Source organism: Hippocampus bargibanti, linkage group LG22 (genome assembly GCF_051943395.1).
Source record: "Hippocampus bargibanti isolate YZ-2025 linkage group LG22, ASM5194339v1, whole genome shotgun sequence".
In the NCBI taxonomy this organism is placed as follows: domain Eukaryota; kingdom Metazoa; phylum Chordata; class Actinopteri; order Syngnathiformes; family Syngnathidae; genus Hippocampus; species Hippocampus bargibanti.
Window position 1 is genome coordinate 2232325 of NC_142755.1, and position 20199 is coordinate 2252523.

The following is a 20199-nucleotide window of genomic DNA, read 5'->3' on the forward strand; positions in this document are numbered from 1 at the left end:
TTTCCATTTGGGACTGGGCGTGTTTTAGTTCAAACAAATAAAAAAAAATGACTCAGTGCAACTTACAATGGCGTCACTTGACACCACAGGTAAATGTAACTCCGCCTGGCATGACGTCACAATACACCGGATGAATTTTCAGTAGGAAAAAAAACAACAAAAAGTGTGTAATGGCGTCGCTTTGCTCACGTTAACAACGTCGACAATGCTGTGAATAGGTAAAATATGGAAGAATTGTTCTTCAAATCGGCCCTGCCGTCGCTCGCCCACCACCGGCTGACCACCGACACCACCTTGGCCTTGCCAGCCGAGCCGAGCGCTCGCTCGTCGGCTCGGCTTCCGTCCAGTGACCGTAGCCTGCGGGTGCAGCAGCAGGTTCAGCTAACTCTTGCACGGAAGTCGAGGAAAAGCGTTTCAAATGGTAATTTTAACTTCCTCTTTGTGTTATATTAACCAACACTATGCTTGGATAAACATATATAATACATGTATTCAGTATTGTAAATTTTATGTTGACTGGTTTCCACTTCCATTATTCCCAAATGGCGAATTAGACTATCAAAACACACCACAACACCCGCAATTATACACGTAATACTGCACACATATTTACTTTAAAGATTCACACCTAAGGGCTGGAGAACCGTTTGATTAAAGTAAATATTATTTTTCAAAAGTTGGAGTTTTTTTTGCATAGACGATCTTTACTTTCCAGTCAGGACTTTGACTGACGCCAAAATCAAAGCTTATTTTTTGCACTGGATTGCAAGTCATAGTATTTTGCTGGTCCAACAGGTTCCTGCAGCGCTCCCTTGACGCCCAAAAAGGAGGCTTATTACCGGTTTAAAGTGTATTAAATGTTTAACTTTTATCGATTAGGAAAGCGCAGACTTTGGACTCGGGTTACCTGTTTTGGGTTAAGTTGTCATCCTGTTTTACGGTTAACTCACCAGTCATAATATTTGGTTCAACAACGAGAACCACTGCTCAGTTTTGATTGACATTGTCATATTTATTACTTAAATATGATGTTAATTATTGTAGTTGTACTACGCGAGCGACTTCTGTCTCTCATTGGATGGCAAATACGATCTGCATTCCTCTTGCAACACAGTGCCTCTGTGTGCTAGTTTATTTACTCTTGCTTCCTATGAAGTTGCGATGCGTTCATGTGATTACAGTACCGCGTAACTCAACACTCTCCCCTGAACCTCCACGACTTGTTTCAGGTGGTGTCCACTTACAGAGAAGCGCTTCCAAGAGTTTCGACGCGGCTGACGGACTGGGCCCTCACGCCGCGGTATGTTTACGTTGATATTTTAAAGATTTATGATAGCAGGACTCATTTTAAGATGAAAATGCAGATTTTTTTTTTAAATAATATGTCTGTGTTTCAGTATTGCGGTGTTGACCTATCTTCTAAGCATATTTTACTCATTTATTTGATTCTGTATTTATATTTAAATTTATTTATTTATTTACACATTTATTTACTTATTCAATATGTATGTAATTATGTATTTATTTATTTACATATTCATTTATTTATTATTTTCTGTTTATATTTTCTATTATATTTTTATTTAATTGATTTGTTTATTATTTACTTAGTTTTTATGTATTACTTATTTAATACGTATGCAATTATTTAATTATGTATTTACTTATTTATTTACATATTTATTTATTTATTATTTTCTATTTTTTTAAATGTCATGCATAATATGTTATGTATTATAAACTGTTATTTATTAGATTAAGTTTTAAGTTCAAAACCCTGTCTTTTGTTTGACAGGTAAATGTCTTCGGTTACACTCTGTCGAGCTGTATGTTTACGTTAATATTTGATACATTTATGACAGCAGGGCTCACAAAGAAGAAAATGCTGTTGATTTATATTTATATATTGTTATTTTTAAATATTTTTTTTGGTTCAGCATTGCGGTGTTGACCTATTTTCTAAGCATATTTTACTAATTTATTTGAGTCTGCATTTATATTTTAATTTATTTATTATTTATTTATTTATTTATTTATTTATTTATTTATTATTTTCTATTATTATTTTTTTTATTTCATGCTTAATCCATTATTTTATGTATTATAAGCTGTTATTTATTAGGTTAAATATTAAGTTCAAAAACCTTAAATTTTGTTTTGTTTGACAGGTAAATGGCTTGGTTTCCACTCTGTCGAGCATCGAACGCGTACGCAGGCCGTCCAGAAGAGTGGAAGTTTCCCCCCCGGAGACCCCCGACAAGGCTCAATGCCATTTCAATTTCCACAGCAGCCATTTTGGCACGTCCTCTCTGCCGGCCCGCAGTCTGTCTCACAGGAACTGCTCCCTACTTGGCCGCTCGCTAGGTTCGCAACAGCGTCACGCCCTCTCGGTGGCTCTTCAGCGGGCCCCGACAAACGTTTCCACGCCCGCCGACGGTAGCGTCCGTTTTTGGTCGGACGCTTCGTTTCGACAGCGCGGGTACGAGTCCAGCTGGAATGAGTCGGCGTTCCGGCAAAGCGAGGGAATGCTCGTCGCCCCGCAATTACGTGACAGGTCGCCGTGGATGTCAACAAGTCACAAGCTTCTCAGACTGAACACGTACCCACCGGAGATGGACGTGACGGGGCGATTGGGGGCGGAGTTTCAGCCAATTCAAATCAACAATATCTCAACTCTGTAAGTCCTCCATTTTGATGCTTTTCAACATGGCGGGGGTGAAAATTTCCCATTTCTTGTCTCATGTAGAGGGTCAGAGAAGCCCCCGGAGATGACGCTGGAGAGGGCCGTCAATCTGCTGTCTCAACAGAACGAGGACATTTTGATCGGCGCCGCCGGGCACATTCAATCGCAATGTTTTAAAAGCGCCGACGCTAGGAAGATGGTTTGGATTTTTCACGTTTCGATTCAGTCATTTTCCGCTAATGGCACAGGTTGAATAGTAAACAACATACATGCAAGGATTCGTTTTTACGACTATTTTGTCTAGTGAGTGCGCACGTTCCATTCCTTGCAGGTATTTTTCCTACGCGGCATCAAAAAACTGCTCCAGCTCCTCCACAACGACGAAGAAGAAGTGCAGCGCGCCGCCGCCGCCGCCCTGCGCAACGTCGTCTACCAGAGCAGCGACAACAAAATGGAGGTGAAGGACAGCAATGGCGGCCTAGCCACCATTTTGCGTGTGCTAAAAAACTGCCACGACACGGAGACCAGAAGGCAACTTTCCGGTGAGTTTGTGATTTAATCTGCAAAATTTATGACGCCGGACTCATCTGTTAACCTTTGACCTCTAAGGCCTTCTTTGGAACCTGTCTTCTCACGACCTCCTGAAGGAAAGTCTCTCCCGGGAGGTTTTGTCGGTTCTCACGCAAGCCGTCCTGGTGCCGAGCTCGGGCATTTCCGAAGGGGAAAACCCCAAACATGAGCTAATGGCCGACGACGAGGCTTTCCACTACGCGACGGGTTGCCTCAGGTACGCCACAGGGACGATTCTGCGTTGAAAATGTCACTTTTATTTTTGTCCACATGGGGGCAGTATAACACGGACACCGACATGAAGATTCTAAATAGCCTGCTGTCATATGAGTTATTTCTATGATAATCATAATAATTCATTTCACCTATAAGCGCCTTTCAAAACTCTCAAGATCACTTTACAGTCACATGATACGTTTTTCTGTAGGTGAGCAGCCACACGCGCCAGCGTTCACTCGACCCAGAAGTCACTCAAATAGATAGAAAGCCAGCTAGCTAACAGATACAATAATGCAACGAATGAGTTAAATATCCACTTTTGGTGTCTTTTTTCTATTGCGACATACTTTTTATCACTCAGTTGTTCAACTTTTTGCATCTAGAAACCTAAGCTCCTCTGGTCCAGATGCAAGAAAAGCCATGCGGGAGTGCGAGAACCTCATTGACTCCCTGGTCTACTACATCCGACGAACCGTATCCGACTACAAAGCCGACGACAAGGTTACCTCAAAAGCCAGCCTTCCTTTTCCTGACGCTCACGACGTCTCATATCAAACTATTTTATTCCCCAAAAGTCCACAGAGAACTGCGTTAGCATCCTGCACAACCTGTCCTATCAAATCGAGTCGGAGTTAGCCGACAAGTACGCCGGAAATCTCTCCCAAGAACACGCGGCGGCGCCCAAGCCCAAGATGGTCGGATGTTTCGCGCAACATAGCGCCAAAACCAGGGAGGTAAAGTCCTCGCGCATCTCCTGAAATACAGTCGCTAGCTCTCAAAGTTTCATCCATCATATATTTCCGTGCGTGGCCAGCCGGAGCAGCGTCATCGCACGCTGCTGGAAGAAAAGGCCAACCCCCGCGGCGCGGAATGGCTATGGAGTTCCATCACCATCCGCATGTACTTGTCGCTCATCGCTCGCAGCGTCCGCCATCACACGCAGCAGGCGGCCATCGGAGCCCTGCAGAACATCACTGCCGGCAACGGAGCGGTGAGAACCTCACATTGTCCTTGCTTGTGAGGAAAGTCATAGTTTTTGGCTCCCTCTTGTGGACAAAACAGACATTTCCATACACAACAGATAATAACAATAATAATAATACATTTGATTTATAAGCGCTTTTCAAAACTCTCAAGGTCACGTTACACTCACAAAATACGTTTTTCTGTGGGTGAGCCGCGGCACCCACACGCGCCAGCGTTCACTCAACCCCGAAGTAACTCAAATAGATAGATAGCAAGCTAAAAGATCGCCAACTAAAAGTTAGCAGGCTAAAAGATAGCTCACAGAAAGCTATAAGCGCCTTTCAAGACTCTCAATGTCACTTTACACTCACAAAATAAGTTTTTCTGTGGGTCAGCAGCGGCAGCCACACGCGCCAGCGTCCACTCAACCCGGAATAACTCAAATAAAAAGCTAGCCAGCTAGCTAATAGATAGACAATGGATATCCAGCTAACCAGCTAGATAGCTAACAGATAGCCAGCTAATAGATAGGTAGTCAATTAGCTATCCGGCTAATACCCAGCTATCTAGCTGGATAGATAGCTAATAGACAGCCAGCCAGCAAGCTAGGTAATAGATAGCCAAATGATAGCTGACAGATCGCCAGCTGGATAGATAGCTCATAGATATCCAGCTGGATAGGTAACAGATAGCCAGCCAATAGACATCTAATCGGTAGCCAGCCAGCTAGCTAGATAGCTAATACCCTGCTATGAAGCTGGATAGATAGCTAATTTCCTTTATATATTTTTTCCCCTTATTTTCTTCCAGGTGACCGAAACCATTGCTTACACCATCGTCCACAGGGAAAATGGCCTCCAGCACGTGAGAAAAATGTTACAGGAAGGCGAGCGCGACGTGAAGAAAACGGCCGTATCGCTCGTCAAAAATCTCTCCCGCTTCTCCGAGCTGCACCCTGATATCGGTCGGTCGCTCTTATTATCAGTGTGCTTATTACAACCTTTTTATTTTTACAAAAAATATTATTTTTTTGCTTACAGTTAAGCAGGTATTACCAGAGTTGGTGGAGCTCCTGCCGAACGACGACACAGGGAGAGACCTTCCGTCAGGCGTGACGGCGTCTCTGTGTCACATCCTGGTCAACCTGAGCCAGAACGGTGTGCATAACGTGCGAGCCATGTTGAGTCAGAACGCCCTCCCGAAGATCTGCAACATCAGCGAGAAGGACAACGGGTTAGTCGGAAACTTTTTTTATCAGGACTGTTTAGCCCTTTTTAGATGCTAGTTAGCAATCAATCGCTTAAAAAAATTCTATGAAAATACAAAAGCAATTTTAAAGTGCGTGTCAATAGCAATTCAGCTTTGACAAAATACATTTTTTAGCAATTTTACACCAGGGTTATAAATACAAAAAAATTACAATTAAAACATTAAAAGTCCACGTCTGTGTAAGCTCTCAGTCGTACAGTGGTCCATCGATGAAAAGGTTTCTTCAGTCGTCATCTGTACTTTTTTGAAATTCAAATTATTCAAAGAAGTACAGATGACGGCTGAAGAAACCTTTTCATCGATTAAAAGTCCACATCAAACGCAGATTTTCGTCTATCCCGGGTAATCCCGGTGCCCATTAACAGTGAAAAACGAGGGATTACTGTACTTGGAATGCAAAACAACATGGACCCGAAATGGATCCCTGAAGAACTCCAATCATAGGGTTGTCCCGGTGCCCGTTAACAGTGAAAAATAAGGGATTACTGTACTTTGGATGCAAAACAACATGGACCTTAAATGCATCCCTGAGGAACGCCAATCACAGCTGTTCCTTTTGAGAATTACAGGGCCATATTTTTGTGCTCTGATTGACCTTTTTTATCATTTCATCACTTCAATTTTCTTAAAAATTATTCTTATTTTTTAGTTACGGCCCAAGCAGAGCAGGTGTAGCAGCATGTCTCCTCCTGCACTCCTTGTGGAAGCACAGTGACCTCCACGGGACCTACAAGAAGGTAAGCAAATCACGTAGGACTTCTCATTTAGGTTCTTCAAGACGACAACAAACACTTCAATTGACACATGCGTGCAATGTATCTTTTTTTGTGTGTGTTCAACAGTTTGGTTTCAGAAAATCAGATTTTATCAATGCAAGGACCACAAAGGCGGTAAACTCCATCTAGAACCTGTGGAACTGATGGACATTTATTGTTTTATTCGGGAGTTCACCTGGACATCTGTATTTTTTCTTACTTTTTCATATTGCATAGTCTTAATAGTCTTAATGTTTTTTTTTTTTTTACACAACAAAAAATAATTTCAAAACATCTTGGGAAAGATTCTATCATACAACAAAAAACAAGCTAATATCAACCATCAATGATGAGAAAATAAAAAGGTTACTCAGACCTCTATTATATAGTACAGTTTATTTATGTAATTACAATACACAATTATAATACATAAAATAAAGTATATTGTGTGTAGTTTTAAGGGTTATTTAGTTGAAAATTATGTTTATGGGGACCTTAGAACTGATTATTCTCACTTTAATAGTTTCCAATGTGAAATTAATGTTTGGAATACACACTTTTCACCATACACACACTTTCTGGGAACCAAATAAGTTCGTAAAACAAGGTATCTTTCTAGTTACCTGGCTAGCTATCTAGCTCACTATCTATTAGCTAGATAGCTAGTTTTCTATCTATTTAAGTTACTTTCAGGTTGAGTGAACGCTGGCGCGTATGGCTGCTGCTGCTCACCCACAGAAAAACTTATCCTGTGACTGGTAAGTAACCTTGAGAGTTTTGAAAGAAATGAAATGTATTATTATTATTATTATTATGATGATGATCACTGTAATTTTAAAGATGAATATAATCATCTTCCCCCCCAAACAATGGCATGCTATTTGTATTACATCCGCTATAAGGCAGTATTATACCTTTTAATGACGTTTTAATTGTTGCGTCCTTTAATTTATCCCTAAGCGGCCTGAAACTGCTAACGCATAAATTCCCTCGAATCTCCTCTGATTAAACTTTCAGCTTTTTTTTTCTTCGCCAAACTCTCTCCAGTTAACTCTTAATTCCCTTTTTTTTTGTATGAGAAACTTTTAGCGCTATTTCGGTGCGCCGTGTGCGAAGGAAACGCCAGGCGCAGTCCAAAATCCTCTTGAACAATAGCCCTCTTTGTCTTTAGCGAGGCTTACATGGCCGCTGCGAGGAAGAGGCTCATCCTCTGCTAATGAAGTCTAGACGCTGAGGGAGGGAGAGAGGAATAAAACACAACGGTGAGGAAAATGGGAGAAAAGGAAGATTTTCCCTGAGAATCGTTGTCTTTTCAACCTACTTGATCCCTCAAGAATTTAGGGAATGAAGAACCGCCCTGCTTATGGGAATAATACACATCCCCATCCAGGCCAAAACCGTCTGTCAAACCGTGGACAACTTTGGATGTCCACTGCTAAATGTAGAAATGTAAATAAAAGTGTACATTTCTCCATCATGTGGAAAGGAAAGTCATGTGACACGTCCCGTAAAAGGTAAGTGATCATCTTTTTATCTGTATTTTATTTTTTTATATATAAAACAAGCTTTTGTTTCCTCCACAGCGCCATCTGCTGAATTTACTGGGGCATGTCTCAATTCCCTCTCCACTGAGAGAATTCAGTGTATGTTTGGTGAGTTCTTTTTATTTTATTTTTTTTAATTTGAACACTTTAAAAATAAACTCGAAATGACCATACAGGTAACATGCGACTTACGACCACCCATACTTAGGCGTGGACCTCCAGACCCTATTTTTAAATTTTTAATTCTACGCCTAGCACCGCAACGCGCTAGCAGGCCGGCAACGTGTACGACAATTTAGGCCAGCCAGCATCTCACTCTCGCACAGCAACCAACCGTGTGATAGCGCCAGAGTCTCTATTCAACATTTTGAATGCATTTCGACTTACGACCATTTTGACTTACGACCGTTTGGTCGGAACGGAACTCGGTCTTAAGTCGGATGTATTTGGACATTGTGATTTCTGCACCAACCGTGATAACAGCTTTATTTGAATTTGAAGCTAATTCGCCACAAATAAAATGCACTAGTGCGAAAAAATAAAGTCAGACACACTGATTTAAACTCTGATAAATATAAAATATAGTAAATATAGATGCAAAATGGTCCCATGAAAAGGTCCCGTCCGGTGCGGCTGTCGCTTTAACCGGGTCCGTCTTGCCTCGCGGTGCCCCAGTTCTCTTCCCACGTCATTTACAAGCCCCTCTCTACACCCCCGCCCCCCTGCTAGCCCCAACGTGCACACACCATCAGAGAGAGCGAGCGAGAGAAAAAGAGAGAGAGGGAGAGCTGCGGTCGGTGAACGCTCCGTGTCGGATGTCCGGCGAGTGGAGCGAGCGAGCCGTGTTTACATGCACATGCGGCGGCGTGACGCGTATCGGCCCGCAGCAGACGACAAACACCCTCAAAACACCCCCACCTCCTTCCCTTCTATCCCCGCAAAGTAGCCTGCCGCTAACATTTTTCCCGAAGACGTTTCTTGAATTATTTTTTTTATAATCCATAGGGGAATAAACTGCAAGATGCGGGACGCTGTGAGAAGGTATGTTTTGTTTTGGTGGGCCCAAGCCATTCTATGGTTAATGATTAGCTGCTTATTTCTGCATTCGATGTTCATCCTATGAACACTTTTGACTTTGCATGCTCATAGCTGCGTCACATGATCAATAGTATTTATCAAGCTTATGTCGTTTTGCTCCAAGACTAAAAAAAACTCGTGCATGGGTTGCTGTCCTTGGTTGAGGACATGTGGTGTTAAATGCTTCATTCGTCCATTTTTTTACTCATGAGAAAAAAATCTAAATAATAGAGACGAGAGGATGTGATGACTCGCGGCCTAAAAATTCAATTTCCATTTTTTAGAGTTAGTATGATTATTTTTTTAAAACCAATCATTGACTCAACGTAAACATTCAGGGTAGTGTTGTTAAGTAACTAATCCCGTTGGGAGTGTGTCTTTTTGCAGACACCCTCCCTTCCTCCCTCCACACACCTTCCCACTGAGTTGAGCTCCAAGTCTTACAAGCTTATTGTTCCCAGCAAGCTGATTAGTTTGAACTTAGCAGGTCGCGTGGTATCGTTTGGTGTCAACGCAGTCAAAATACAGTCGATAGATGTAACGAGACAACTTTTTTTTTCTGATACAAAATACAAATAAAGGTAACATCCGACTTACGACCGAGTTCTCTTCAGTCAAAACGGTCGTAAGTCAAAATGGTCGTAAGTCGAAATCCATTCAAAATGTTGAATAGAGACTCGAAGGCTAAATGACTCCGTCCTCCGGTGCCATCACACGGTCGATTGCTGTGCGAGAGTAAGATGCTGGCTGGCTAGCCAAAATTGTCGTACGTGTTGCTGGCCTGCTCGCGCATTGCGGTGCCAGGCATAGAATTACAATTTTTAAAATAGGGTCTGGTGGTCGTAAGTACGGGTGGTCGTAAGTCGAGATAGTTGTAAGTCGGATGTTACACTAACGTTAAAAATGTGCTTTGTTTTAAACAAATGGTATTTCAAAACAAACACTAGTCCAAACATTTTTGTCATCAAAACATTTTACAATTTGTAGCCTGTAATGCAAGATATTATTAGTAATCTCAATCTGACCACTAGAGGCGCTATGTAGCAATGAATACACAAATAACAGATAAAGAAGAACTTTATGATGCATTTTATCTTTGAATATGAAGTACAAGATGTTCCACTTGAAAAATATCAACAATTATTCAAGTATAATAATAATAATAAATTTCATTTCTAAGCGCCTTTCCAAACTCTCAAGGTCAAGCCACATGCACCAGCGTTCACTCAAACCGGAAGTAACTCAAATAGATAGAGAGCTAGCTAGCTAGCTAATAGATAACCAGCCGGCTAGCTAACTAACAGCCAGCCATATAGCCAGCTAAAAGATAGCCAGCCACATCGCTGGCTAATAGATAGCCAGCCATATAGCTAGCTAATAGATAGCCAGCCAGTTAGCTAGCTAATAGATAGCGAGCTAATAGCCAAATTGACCAGTCAGGACTAAAATAATCCCAATATTGGTTTGATGAGTTTTACTGCCCGTGCTAACTTTGCTAATCAATTAAAATGACTGTCAAGATCCTATTTGGATGTCTGTCGGATTGAAAGTGCGCCAAGTTCAAATGACAAGGTCACAAGAGTAGTACTTCAAAAGCGGCTCTGGGTGCCTCCATCAAACTAATTGATAGGTGGGGGGGGGGGGCGTGGATACGGCTCAATCTAATCAAATTTCCTTTTTGTTTTTATATTAAAGTAACTGCTGACATGGACATTTGCAGTGTAGCCCGCCTCTTGTGTGTCCAAAGCACACCTCTTTGATGTCCTTTCATGACAATGTCGCGATCCGATTGGATCTTGTGCATGTCACTCTCAGATGGGAGGCAGTTAACATCATAGCCATGAAACAGTACAAAGATATTCGTAAATAAGACGCTTTTCGTTGCAAGTCAGTCTAGTCACTTGTTCTGTAAACGCCACACATTCAGGTAGGTGCAATCTTAGTTTGATCATTTTATCTTTGATAATTTTTTGCCACAAATTTGATGACAAAAATATGAAAATTTCCTTTTTGCGGTTACATTTTTGAAGCAACTACTGACTTTTTAAGTGTGGCAACATGGCTAACTTCAAAGTAAAGTGCAATAAAAGACATTTTTATCCGAATAGTTCACGGTCAACTACCCCCCCACCCTCCATTTCCCCTCGAATCAATGCAGTCATGTGTACTGCGCCGCGCTCAGGAACAAAAGGCTGGTGGAGGGTCAGCGTTGCTATGGCGACGGGATTGTTTGCGTTCAATCACGCCCGCGATTTAGCCATGTGGACACACACGCCATTGCGGTGGTCTTTTTTTTTGGCAGAGCAGCGATTATTTAAATTGAAATCCGTCCCTGAAAAGAAAGACGTTTGATGACATCATCAGGTTTTGACTGCTGCCATGTTAAAATGCCTAAAATCTCATTTTTTTACAATTTTGTTTTAAAAAGATGGATTAATTATTTCTGGTTGCTTCTGGTGTGGCTAGTTGCTCGTACACATCCCGATTTTCAGTTAAATATTCCAAGATTATGATTTAAAGGGACTTTTTCCCCCACCCTCCGTTTCGTCTATAAACATTTTTAGGGTAACCACATAGTGTCCCGCCCTCGCCCTGCTTTCCTTGTGGCATCCCGAGAATGACGCTTGAAGAGAGTGAAGTTACATCCAAATTAAACTCCGTCTTCTGTGCGGTTAGCACATGTCCAAGTACTACTACGCCGTGTGTCCAGCTGTCCATCTTTTTTTTTTTTTTTTTGTCGGCATTGCGGTTTGCCTTCGTTCTATTGTGTCCAAAACGCCGGCCGCTCGTGCTGACCCGGCAGCCATGAATGTCACATTTCAGTAGGGCTGACATTATTGTACAAGTTAAAAAAGACTGGAAATGTCACCTCATAAAGTCATGTTGGCGTGTCGTTTATTTATAACGGCCTAACGGTGCAAGTTCGGACTTGTTTTTTTTTTTTCGTTTTAATGGCTCCAGATGGCCGTTGTGTATTATTATGTAGGTGTGCCTAATGTTACAGGCCTATTTACATAAGTGCGTTTTAAGCTAGCAAGTGAGCGTCATTTCTTTGTGTAGATTGAGTGTAGATTTGCACTGAAATAGCAACGAGGGCCCGCGTGCTGATGTGCGTGCAGCCACGTCTCGTGTGATTTATTTATCCGTCGCCTGCCATTGGCTGGCATCAAAATGGCTTTTTGAGGGCGCGGGTATCGCTATTCACAAGTGGAGGAAAGAAAATCGAAGGTCGTTTCTGCTAGGGAGCACACTGGAGTGCTTCCTAGCAGTCACCCAAACATCTCTATTTTGCTCTAATATCGCGTTTTTTTTTTACATATACGATGCTAAAAGCATGACACATTTACTTTCCATATGCTATGAGTAGCGTGCCTACGGCGTTTCCCATTGCCTGTTAGCATTAAGCTAAATTGTGTTCTTGCTTTTGTGCTAATATTACTCTTATTTTGCATAGCCGTTGCTAAAAGCATGAGATATTTACTTCCGATATGCTATGAAGTAGCGTGCTTATGGCGTTTCCCAGTTTGTGTTAGCATTAAGCTAAATTTGTTAAACACCCGCTGCAATTTTGGATCGCTCGCGTGAAAATGCGACACCTCATCACATCGTTCGTGAATGCTTCTCAACCAGATGCCTAATTTGCCCATTGTAACACATTCGTCCCCAACCTGTCATTTCAGTGAAGGGATTTGCACTGGGAGACACACACACACACACACACACACACACACACACACACACACACACACACACACACACACAAAAGAGACCGTGTGGCCGCTCCGCTGCTTGCGGCCCCTTGCCAGGTTGTTAATGAGTCCGCAGAGATGCTTGTGTCAGCAGTTTTCAAAATAGCTTTCCAGCAGCATCTTGGCCAACTGCTGTTAGCTTTGCCGCATGGAAATCATCCCCAAAGCCATTTACAGGGTTTTTTTTAAGATTTGAACAGATTCATTTATTGATTGTGCGTGTTCAAAAATACAACGCACAGGAATACGTCTTTGAAAAGACATTATTAAATGCTCATTGTCTCATAAATGTACAGTGATATGAACATTTATGAACATAATTGGTTCCCAGAAAGTGTGTGTAAGGCGAAAAGTTCGTCTGCCAAACATTTATTTCCCATAAGAAACCATTAAAAATGAGGATAATTCGTTTCCAGGTCCCCATAAAACATAATTTTGTCAATTAAATAACAGTTAAAACTACACAAAATATACCTTACCTAGTGCAGCGTGTTCTACCGGAAACAAATTTCTTGTGTGTTCTACATACTTGGCAATAAAGATGATTCTGATTCTGATTCTTATTTTACGTATAATAGTTATTTGCCTATGTTTTATGTACCTTTGTGACGGTCGTTGATGGCTTGATGGAATGTAGTGGGAGGAGGATTGAGGGAGGGAGTGACTGTTTGGAAGGAGAGTCACCTTCCATAAGGACTGTCCCCTGCTAGCTGCTTTTCATGAATCCAAATCAACAGAAGTTTTCCAACCTCTTCTATTGCCTGAGACCGTTGCCTAGACAACACAGAAACACCCTTAGCCACACATAGCAATGGTGGACTTGGCATACTGGTACTGGGACGCTAAGTCACACAAACACACACCTCGTTCATGTTTTTGGATGATCTTCTTCTGCTCGACCGTCATTTTCTTTTGTGTCCTCTTCGGCTTAACACTAGCTTGTGGTGGGGTCTTTTTTGGTCCCAAAAAAGCACAAGTATCCACTCGATAACAAACTACTACATCTGCACTGAAAGAAAATGAGTGGGGAAAACTAGTCCGCCAGCCACCGTGGCACTCTTCGAGACATGTGGTTTGGTGTTCTTAGGCCGAAAACTAGTCTGCCAGCTATCGTGGCTGCGAAAAGTAAGCTAAAGCGTTCGTAAGCCGAGGTATCAGTCCTAATTTTCTCCTCCCCTTTTCATCGCCATTCTGTTTGCCAGGTGGACATCATCACTTTTAGCACCCCCTTGTGGTGTGGAGGACTGAAGACGTCTGGATGAAGGCCATGGAACTGAAAGTGTGGGTGGACGGCGTGCAGCGTATCGTCTGCGGCGTTACCGAGTTCACCACCTGTCAGGAAGTGGTCATCGCGCTCGCGCAAGCCATCGGTAAACACGCACACACACCGTATGGCGCCCGTGGAGCAGGAGTAAAAGCGCTCACTATCCTTTGTTTTGGCTTTTGGCTTTTTTGTCCACACCACGGCGCTTTTGTGCACGTCTCTGGTGATGAATGCCGTGAACCATTGAACTCGGCTCCCAGTACCCACCTTTTGTTGCGATGGAATTTCCCCTGCTATAAAACTCTTTCTTTAGCATTTACTGTAAGTTTTTTTTTGCCTCAATGGGGGGATTGGAAGAAGAATTGCTTTGAAACACAGCCCACCTTCTTCCCACTACCTTAAAGTAGTGGGAACATTAACGTTAAAGAGTTCTCAGAGGTGCACTTGTAACCTGTGAATGGAAAAAAAGAAATAAAAGAGTGGATCAGTACAAAAAGGCCACTTCGGTTGTCAACTTTTATAGTGAACTATGAGAATTAACTCATTCACTGCCAGACATGCGTGAAAATGTGTCCAATTTAGTGTCAGGGTTTTTGTCATTGTCACTCAAATTCCACGACCAACGAATATTGAGTTTTAGGATGACATAAACATTAAATTCAGCGTAAGAAACCATATAATCTTGTCCTTCGTCAGAAAAAAAAAGAGTTAATTCCTAAATTATATGGGTCTGGAGTTATATGAGCTCGAAATAAGGGCAGCTATCCAAAATACAATGCAATACATGCATCTTGGTTTATATAGCGCTTGAACAACAGCTAAAGCATAAATATTGCTATCCATTAGCTGCCTAGCTGGCTATATATTTGCTATCTGGCTAGCTAGCTATTAGCTATATTAGCTAGCTTTTAACATTTTTTTTTCGCACTTCTAGGCCGCACTGGCAGGTACACCCTGATCGAGAAATGGCGAGACACGGAGCGCCACCTGGCTCCCCACGAGAACCCCGTAGTTTCTCTCAACAAATGGGGCCAGTACGCCAGCGACGTGGAGCTCATCCTCCACCGAACCGGGCCGTCCGTTAGCGAGCGGCTACCCTCGGACGGGTTGGCCCGCGGCTCTGATCGCGCTTTCCACCGTCAGAGCTTACCACCCATGGCTAAGCTACACCCGTCGGCGGCGAATCGCTCGCTCAGGCGTAAGGAGCCCAAACGCAAATCCGTCACGTTCAACGGAGGGACGAGAAGTCTGCGGGAGATGCTGGGGAAAAGTCGAGATCCTGAAGGTAGCATTTAAAATGTGGAATTTTATGATAAAGTGATACCTCGGTTTACGATCGCTTTAGCTAACAAACTTTTCGCCGAGAGTACAATCTTGTGAGGAAATGGATAGAAAACACAGTGAAATTTGGACTCGTTTTAACTTTATTGAAGGTTAAACTAGCCCATCAATCAGGCTCCACAAATAACCCACAAGTTGAACAGAAAAGACAAGCACGGGAACTAGCTATTAATAAAGTTTCTAGTGTGTCTGCCTGCATTTGTTGCTGTTGCAATATCGATGTACAACCCAGAGCTCCTTGAGACACTTTATGCAAAAAGCTATCCATTCCATCAAGTCATCAACGACCATCACAAAGGTAAATAAAATTACTTTATTATATAGTACAGTTTATATTCTTTAATTACAATACAATAGCATATTTATTATACAAAAAGAAGGTATATTTTGTATAGTGTTAAGGTTTATTTAGTAGAAAATTACGTTTTGTAGGGAACTGGGAACAGATTATTCTCATTTTAATGGTTTTTTTATGGGAAATGAATGTTTGGAATACACACTTTTCGCCTTACACACACTTTCTGGGAACAAATTAAATTCGTAAATCAAGGTTTCACTGTATTTGGAGTTTGTTGTGATCATGACATCTCACATTTATATTTTACGCAGCTAAGCACTCCCAGCGGCGCGGCGTAAGTCTCGATCTAAGGCAGGTTGGCGGTGGCGGGATGGACTCCTCGCGACCGAGGAGTCCATCCCGGGAGCTTAGCCGGCTGGTGCGCTTGCAGAAAGACAAACTGCAAGTCCTGGAAAGCCGCCTGGTGGGCTGCGAGGCCGAACTGCGGGAATGGGAGCAAGTTAGCGAGGTGAGGAGGGAAGTGTTGCCCGGCAACCAACTAAACCCTGCGTGTTTTTAATAGTATTACATCCCATCTTTCTTTTTTTTTTGAATCAAGTTGAATTAATTTTCCACCCACCAGGAAGGAAGCCTGGAAGAGGAGCTGCTGCTTTTAGAGCAGCAGGTGAGGAAGAACGACGCCGAGATGGACAAGGAGGAATTTTGGCAGAACGAGCTATGCAAAGAGCAAGAGAGCGAGCGACAACTACGGCAACAGCTAGCCGAGCTGCAGGATCGCGTCCGCGACTGCGAGGCAAAACTTTCCGAATACTTGGGCCGCATTCAGGTTGGTTTATGGAGCGCCCGCCTTTGGAAAATATGCTACTTTTTATTTTTTAAAGTTATTTTTCATCGTTTTTTTTAAGAGTATGGAGAGCAACCTCGAGCACGAGCTTCGGCAGCAGGATGACGAACTGCGTCACATGATTGATGAGAAGGAGGTAACGTGGACATGCTAAAACTCACCATTTGATTACAGATTTTTTTAGGTTTCTTTTTTTAACACTAGCAGCAAATGAGTTTTTCTGACCAAAAAAACTTTTATTTATAATATTGAAATATTTTGTTTCTACAGATTCGGCTTATATTAGCTAGCTGGCTATCTATGAGCTATCTATCCAGCTAGCTTGCTATCTAGTAGATATCTATTATCTAGCTAGTTAGTTGGCTATCTATTAGCTATATATTATCTATATAGCTAGCTATCTGCATATCTATTAGCTCTCTAGCTAGCTGGCTATCTATTAGGTATCTATCCAGCTAGCTCGCTATCTATTAGATATGTCTTAGCTAGCTAGTTACCTCGGTATCTATTAGCTATCTATCCAGCTATCTATGTATCTATTAGCTAGTTAGTTAGCTGGGTATCTATTAGCTAGCTAGCCGGCTAGTTAGTTATCTATTAGATATCCATTAGTTAGCTAGTTTTCTGGCTACCTATTAGCTATCTATTACCTATCTAGCTAGCTGGCTGGTTATCTATTAGCTACCTATCCAGATAGCTGGCCATCTATTAGCTAGCTACCTTGCTGTCTACCCAGCTAGCTAGTTATCTATTAGATATATATTAACTAGCTAGTTATCTGGATATCTTTTAGCTATCTATTAGCTATCTAGCTGGCTATCTATTAGCTATCTATTAGCTTGCTACCTTACTATCTATTATCTATCTATTAGTTACTAGCTAGCTAGCTGACTAGCTATTTATGAGCTAACTAGCTAGATAGTTGGCTTTCTTTCTATTTGAGTTAATCCGGATTGAGTGAACGCTGGCTCTGACTGTAAAGTGACCTTGAGAGTTTTGAAAGGCGCTTATAAATGAAACTTATTATTATTATTATTAGGCTCAACACTTTATAACACTGAAAATGTGCTTCTTTTCAGGTGAAGGCCCAACTGGAGAAAGTGACGACCGAGTTGGATGCGCAGAACCAGCACACCGCTCGCCTGGAGACGGGCTGCAGGGCGTTGGAACACTCGCTCGGCCAATCAGGCAAGAGACTCCAGGTCGGTGTCCCGTAACGGCACTGAGACGATTGTTTGTTTGAAGAAGATCCTCGCGGGGGGTGAGTAAATCCTCATCCTCCCTCGCCGCGCCTGCAGTGGAACCGTGTAAAATCTTAAGCTCATTAGGTCACGGACAGGGATGCCAAGTGGAATCGTTTTTTTTTTTTTTTTTTTTTTTTGCAAAGGGGGGAAAGCGTGTGACGGATCCTTTGCTGCGCTTGATTCCAAAGCGTATACGGGAGTTTTCCCCGCTGGGTGTGAGGTCATAATAAGAAAAGGGGAAGCAAGGCGGAGGTGGAGATATGACGCCATTGTCTGGCCTATTAGAGGCTGAAAGAACTTTGCAATCCCTCGCTTGCACTTGCGCAACTAACTTCAAAGTAGGGCATGGCGAATATGACATCCCTGAAGTGGACTTTTATTTATTTATTGACTTTTTTTGTAGGAGAAGGAAGAGGAGCTGGAGCAGCTTACCAAAGAGCTTCGCCAGGTCAACCTGCAGCAGTTCATTCGGCAGACGGGCACCAAGGTCACCGTGCTGCCGGCTCAGCAACCACTAGGGGGCGATGACGACGGTATATAAAATGTACATGGAATATAAGTAAATGGAGGAGAAAAATAATAATAAATGACACAATTCAAAAACTATATCGAGGTTGAATTAGGTAGCCACAACTACGTCACCGGCAGGAAAAATGGCGGAATAGACAACTTTTTTTTTCGTATATCGAGCATGACATTACACAATTCTGCATGGATTGTAATTCCGTGTTCCGGATATTGGAATTTCGTGTTTAAAAAAAAATAATGCATCCAATTTTTTTTCCGGATTAAGGAAATTTTGTTTGACAGAATTCCTTATGAGACAAGACTTATGACAGTCTAGCGATCTAGCTAATAGCGAGCTAGATAGCTAGCCAGATAGTCAGAAAGCTAGCTAGCTAACAGCTAACTAATAGATAACTAGCTAGCAAGCTAGATGGTGAGCCAGATAGTCAGAAAGCTAGCTATCTAACGAATAGCTAACTAATAGAAAGCGAGCCAGCCAGCCGTCTAGCTGGCTGGCTCTCTATCTATCGTTTAGCTATCGTTTTACTTTCTACAAGTAATGCCATCATGCGGTCAATGACACAGTGGCTTAAAAAACTTTATTTAATGTATATTATCACTTAAAAATACTTTTTAATAGCACCTGGTTGAAATAGATTCCTGCATATGTTTATATTGCCGTCTTGTGGACATATACTGTATTACAAGGTAGGTTTTAATTGATTATTGGTTAGTTCCAGCCGGTTTCAGACCCCCTTTTTTTCACTAATCAAAAAAATATTGAAGCACCCAGGATGTAATTTTAAAGTGTTTATTATCCCTCCACAGAGGACGAATGCAACTTTTTACCGCGTCACCTACCCACCGACCTGCGCTCCCTGCAAAGCATCACCGCATCCGGACTCAACCCCGAAGGCATATACGTTTGACGTAACCGATACTACGTGAATCTTAACGGTAGGATTGGAAAAGCAAATGTCACTTTGAGTTGAGACTCTTTTTCTGGCCTTCCTTTTAGGACTTTTAAGTGATGTCAGTGCACATTTGCAACTTTTCATATCTGTTCCACTTAACAATATATTAAAAAAAAACACGTAAGGCCAGCGGATTTATTTTTGTTGACAGCAGGAATGTTTTTCTATCAGAATGAATAAATAAAAAATATGTATAAATAGCAGAGAATATTACCAGGATGTCACAAATACGCACGCGCATGCACAACCCTCACTCATCCTATATTTGCCTTACCGTGATGTGTGGAAAGCGCACGTCAAGCTAACTCAAGGTAGCTCCAGTCCCATATTTTTCATAGTTTTCTCGCACCAATTCAGGGCAATTCTTAGCTGTCAACTTTTATTTTGAAATTTGAAGAACAATGAAGAGAACTGAGAGGGTAAACCCCCTGCCTAGTTTTAATAGTTCAGAAACGAGAATGATGGATGACTAAAGAAATTGCCTGCAGGCTTGAAGTTCTCGAATTGGCCACCAGGTGCCAGCAAAATCAAGATTATCACGGGATTATTATTTTTTTTTTTAAACTACATCCTGTATGTATCTCATCTAACGACTAAAGCAGGGACTCTGGTGTGTTTTTTTAATCTTAACAAAAGATGTCGACTATGAACCAAAGCTACACAAACAAAAAAGTGAAATAAAAGGTTAGATGAATGTATCTTTTTATACGCCCCACAAAAAAAATCTATTGTTTGTAGATGGAGACTCTTTAAAAGTAGTGACAGTAGGTTACTAAAAAGCAAATAACGGCATGCCTTATCGTGAGGAAAGTGTTAATAATATTTCGGCTGCACCACTTGAAAGTGTGCATTGAATAGATCCCGTTGAAGGTATTAAAAAAAATTGCCTTGGAAG

At 41.9% G+C, this 20199-nt stretch overlaps 2 protein-coding genes across 6 annotated transcripts; both read left to right on the forward strand.

The window, feature by feature from the left end:
* Positions 1-133: 133 nt before the first annotated feature.
* pkp2 (plakophilin 2) lies at positions 134-6843 on the forward strand. The gene is made up of 13 exons (XM_088988992.1): positions 134-421; positions 1230-1300; positions 2169-2677; positions 2747-2882; positions 3015-3225; positions 3293-3470; positions 3856-3973; positions 4048-4206; positions 4287-4463; positions 5249-5402; positions 5479-5671; positions 6357-6444; positions 6550-6843. The coding sequence occupies exons 1-13, from the start codon at positions 226-228 to the stop codon at positions 6610-6612; spliced, it is 2253 nt and encodes a 750-aa protein (XP_088845118.1). The 5' UTR covers positions 134-225; the 3' UTR covers positions 6613-6843.
* Positions 6844-7268: 425 nt separating this feature from the next.
* On the forward strand, positions 7269-19512 carry rassf8b (Ras association domain family member 8b). Of its 5 annotated transcripts, XM_088988995.1 has the most exons (12): positions 7272-7976; positions 8046-8114; positions 9012-9047; positions 14035-14202; positions 15031-15381; positions 16047-16069; positions 16166-16243; positions 16358-16561; positions 16641-16715; positions 17659-17781; positions 18227-18356; positions 19159-19512. In XM_088988995.1, exons 4-12 carry the CDS (start codon positions 14091-14093, stop codon positions 19257-19259), a joined length of 1197 nt encoding a protein of 398 aa, XP_088845121.1. In that variant the 5' UTR covers positions 7272-7976; positions 8046-8114; positions 9012-9047; positions 14035-14090; the 3' UTR covers positions 19260-19512. The 5 variants fall into 5 exon arrangements, with proteins under 5 accessions (XP_088845123.1, XP_088845122.1, XP_088845121.1 ...); XM_088988997.1 differs by having other exon boundaries at positions 7269-7976; positions 16047-16243; positions 17659-17767; positions 18227-18367; XM_088988996.1 differs by having other exon boundaries at positions 7270-7976; positions 16047-16243; positions 17659-17767.
* Positions 19513-20199: the final 687 nt, after the last annotated feature.

What these genes read in the sequence shown, in the direction of transcription:
- pkp2 (XM_088988992.1), top strand. Translation starts at nt 226, where the DNA reads ATGGAAGAATTGTTCTTCAAATCGGCCCTGCCGTCGCTCGCCCACCAC. An exon ending in GCGCCGACGCTAGGAAGATG is followed by an intron (nt 2,883 to 3,014) that starts GTTTGGATTTTT and finishes CATTCCTTGCAG; the next exon opens with GTATTTTTCCTACGCGGCAT. An exon ending in TCCACGGGACCTACAAGAAG is followed by an intron (nt 6,445 to 6,549) that starts GTAAGCAAATCA and finishes TGTGTTCAACAG; the next exon opens with TTTGGTTTCAGAAAATCAGA.
- rassf8b (XM_088988993.1), top strand. Translation starts at nt 14,091, where the DNA reads ATGAAGGCCATGGAACTGAAAGTGTGGGTGGACGGCGTGCAGCGTATC. An exon ending in ACATGATTGATGAGAAGGAG is followed by an intron (nt 16,716 to 17,658) that starts GTAACGTGGACA and finishes GCTTCTTTTCAG; the next exon opens with GTGAAGGCCCAACTGGAGAA. An exon ending in ACTAGGGGGCGATGACGACG is followed by an intron (nt 18,357 to 19,158) that starts GTATATAAAATG and finishes ATCCCTCCACAG; the next exon opens with AGGACGAATGCAACTTTTTA.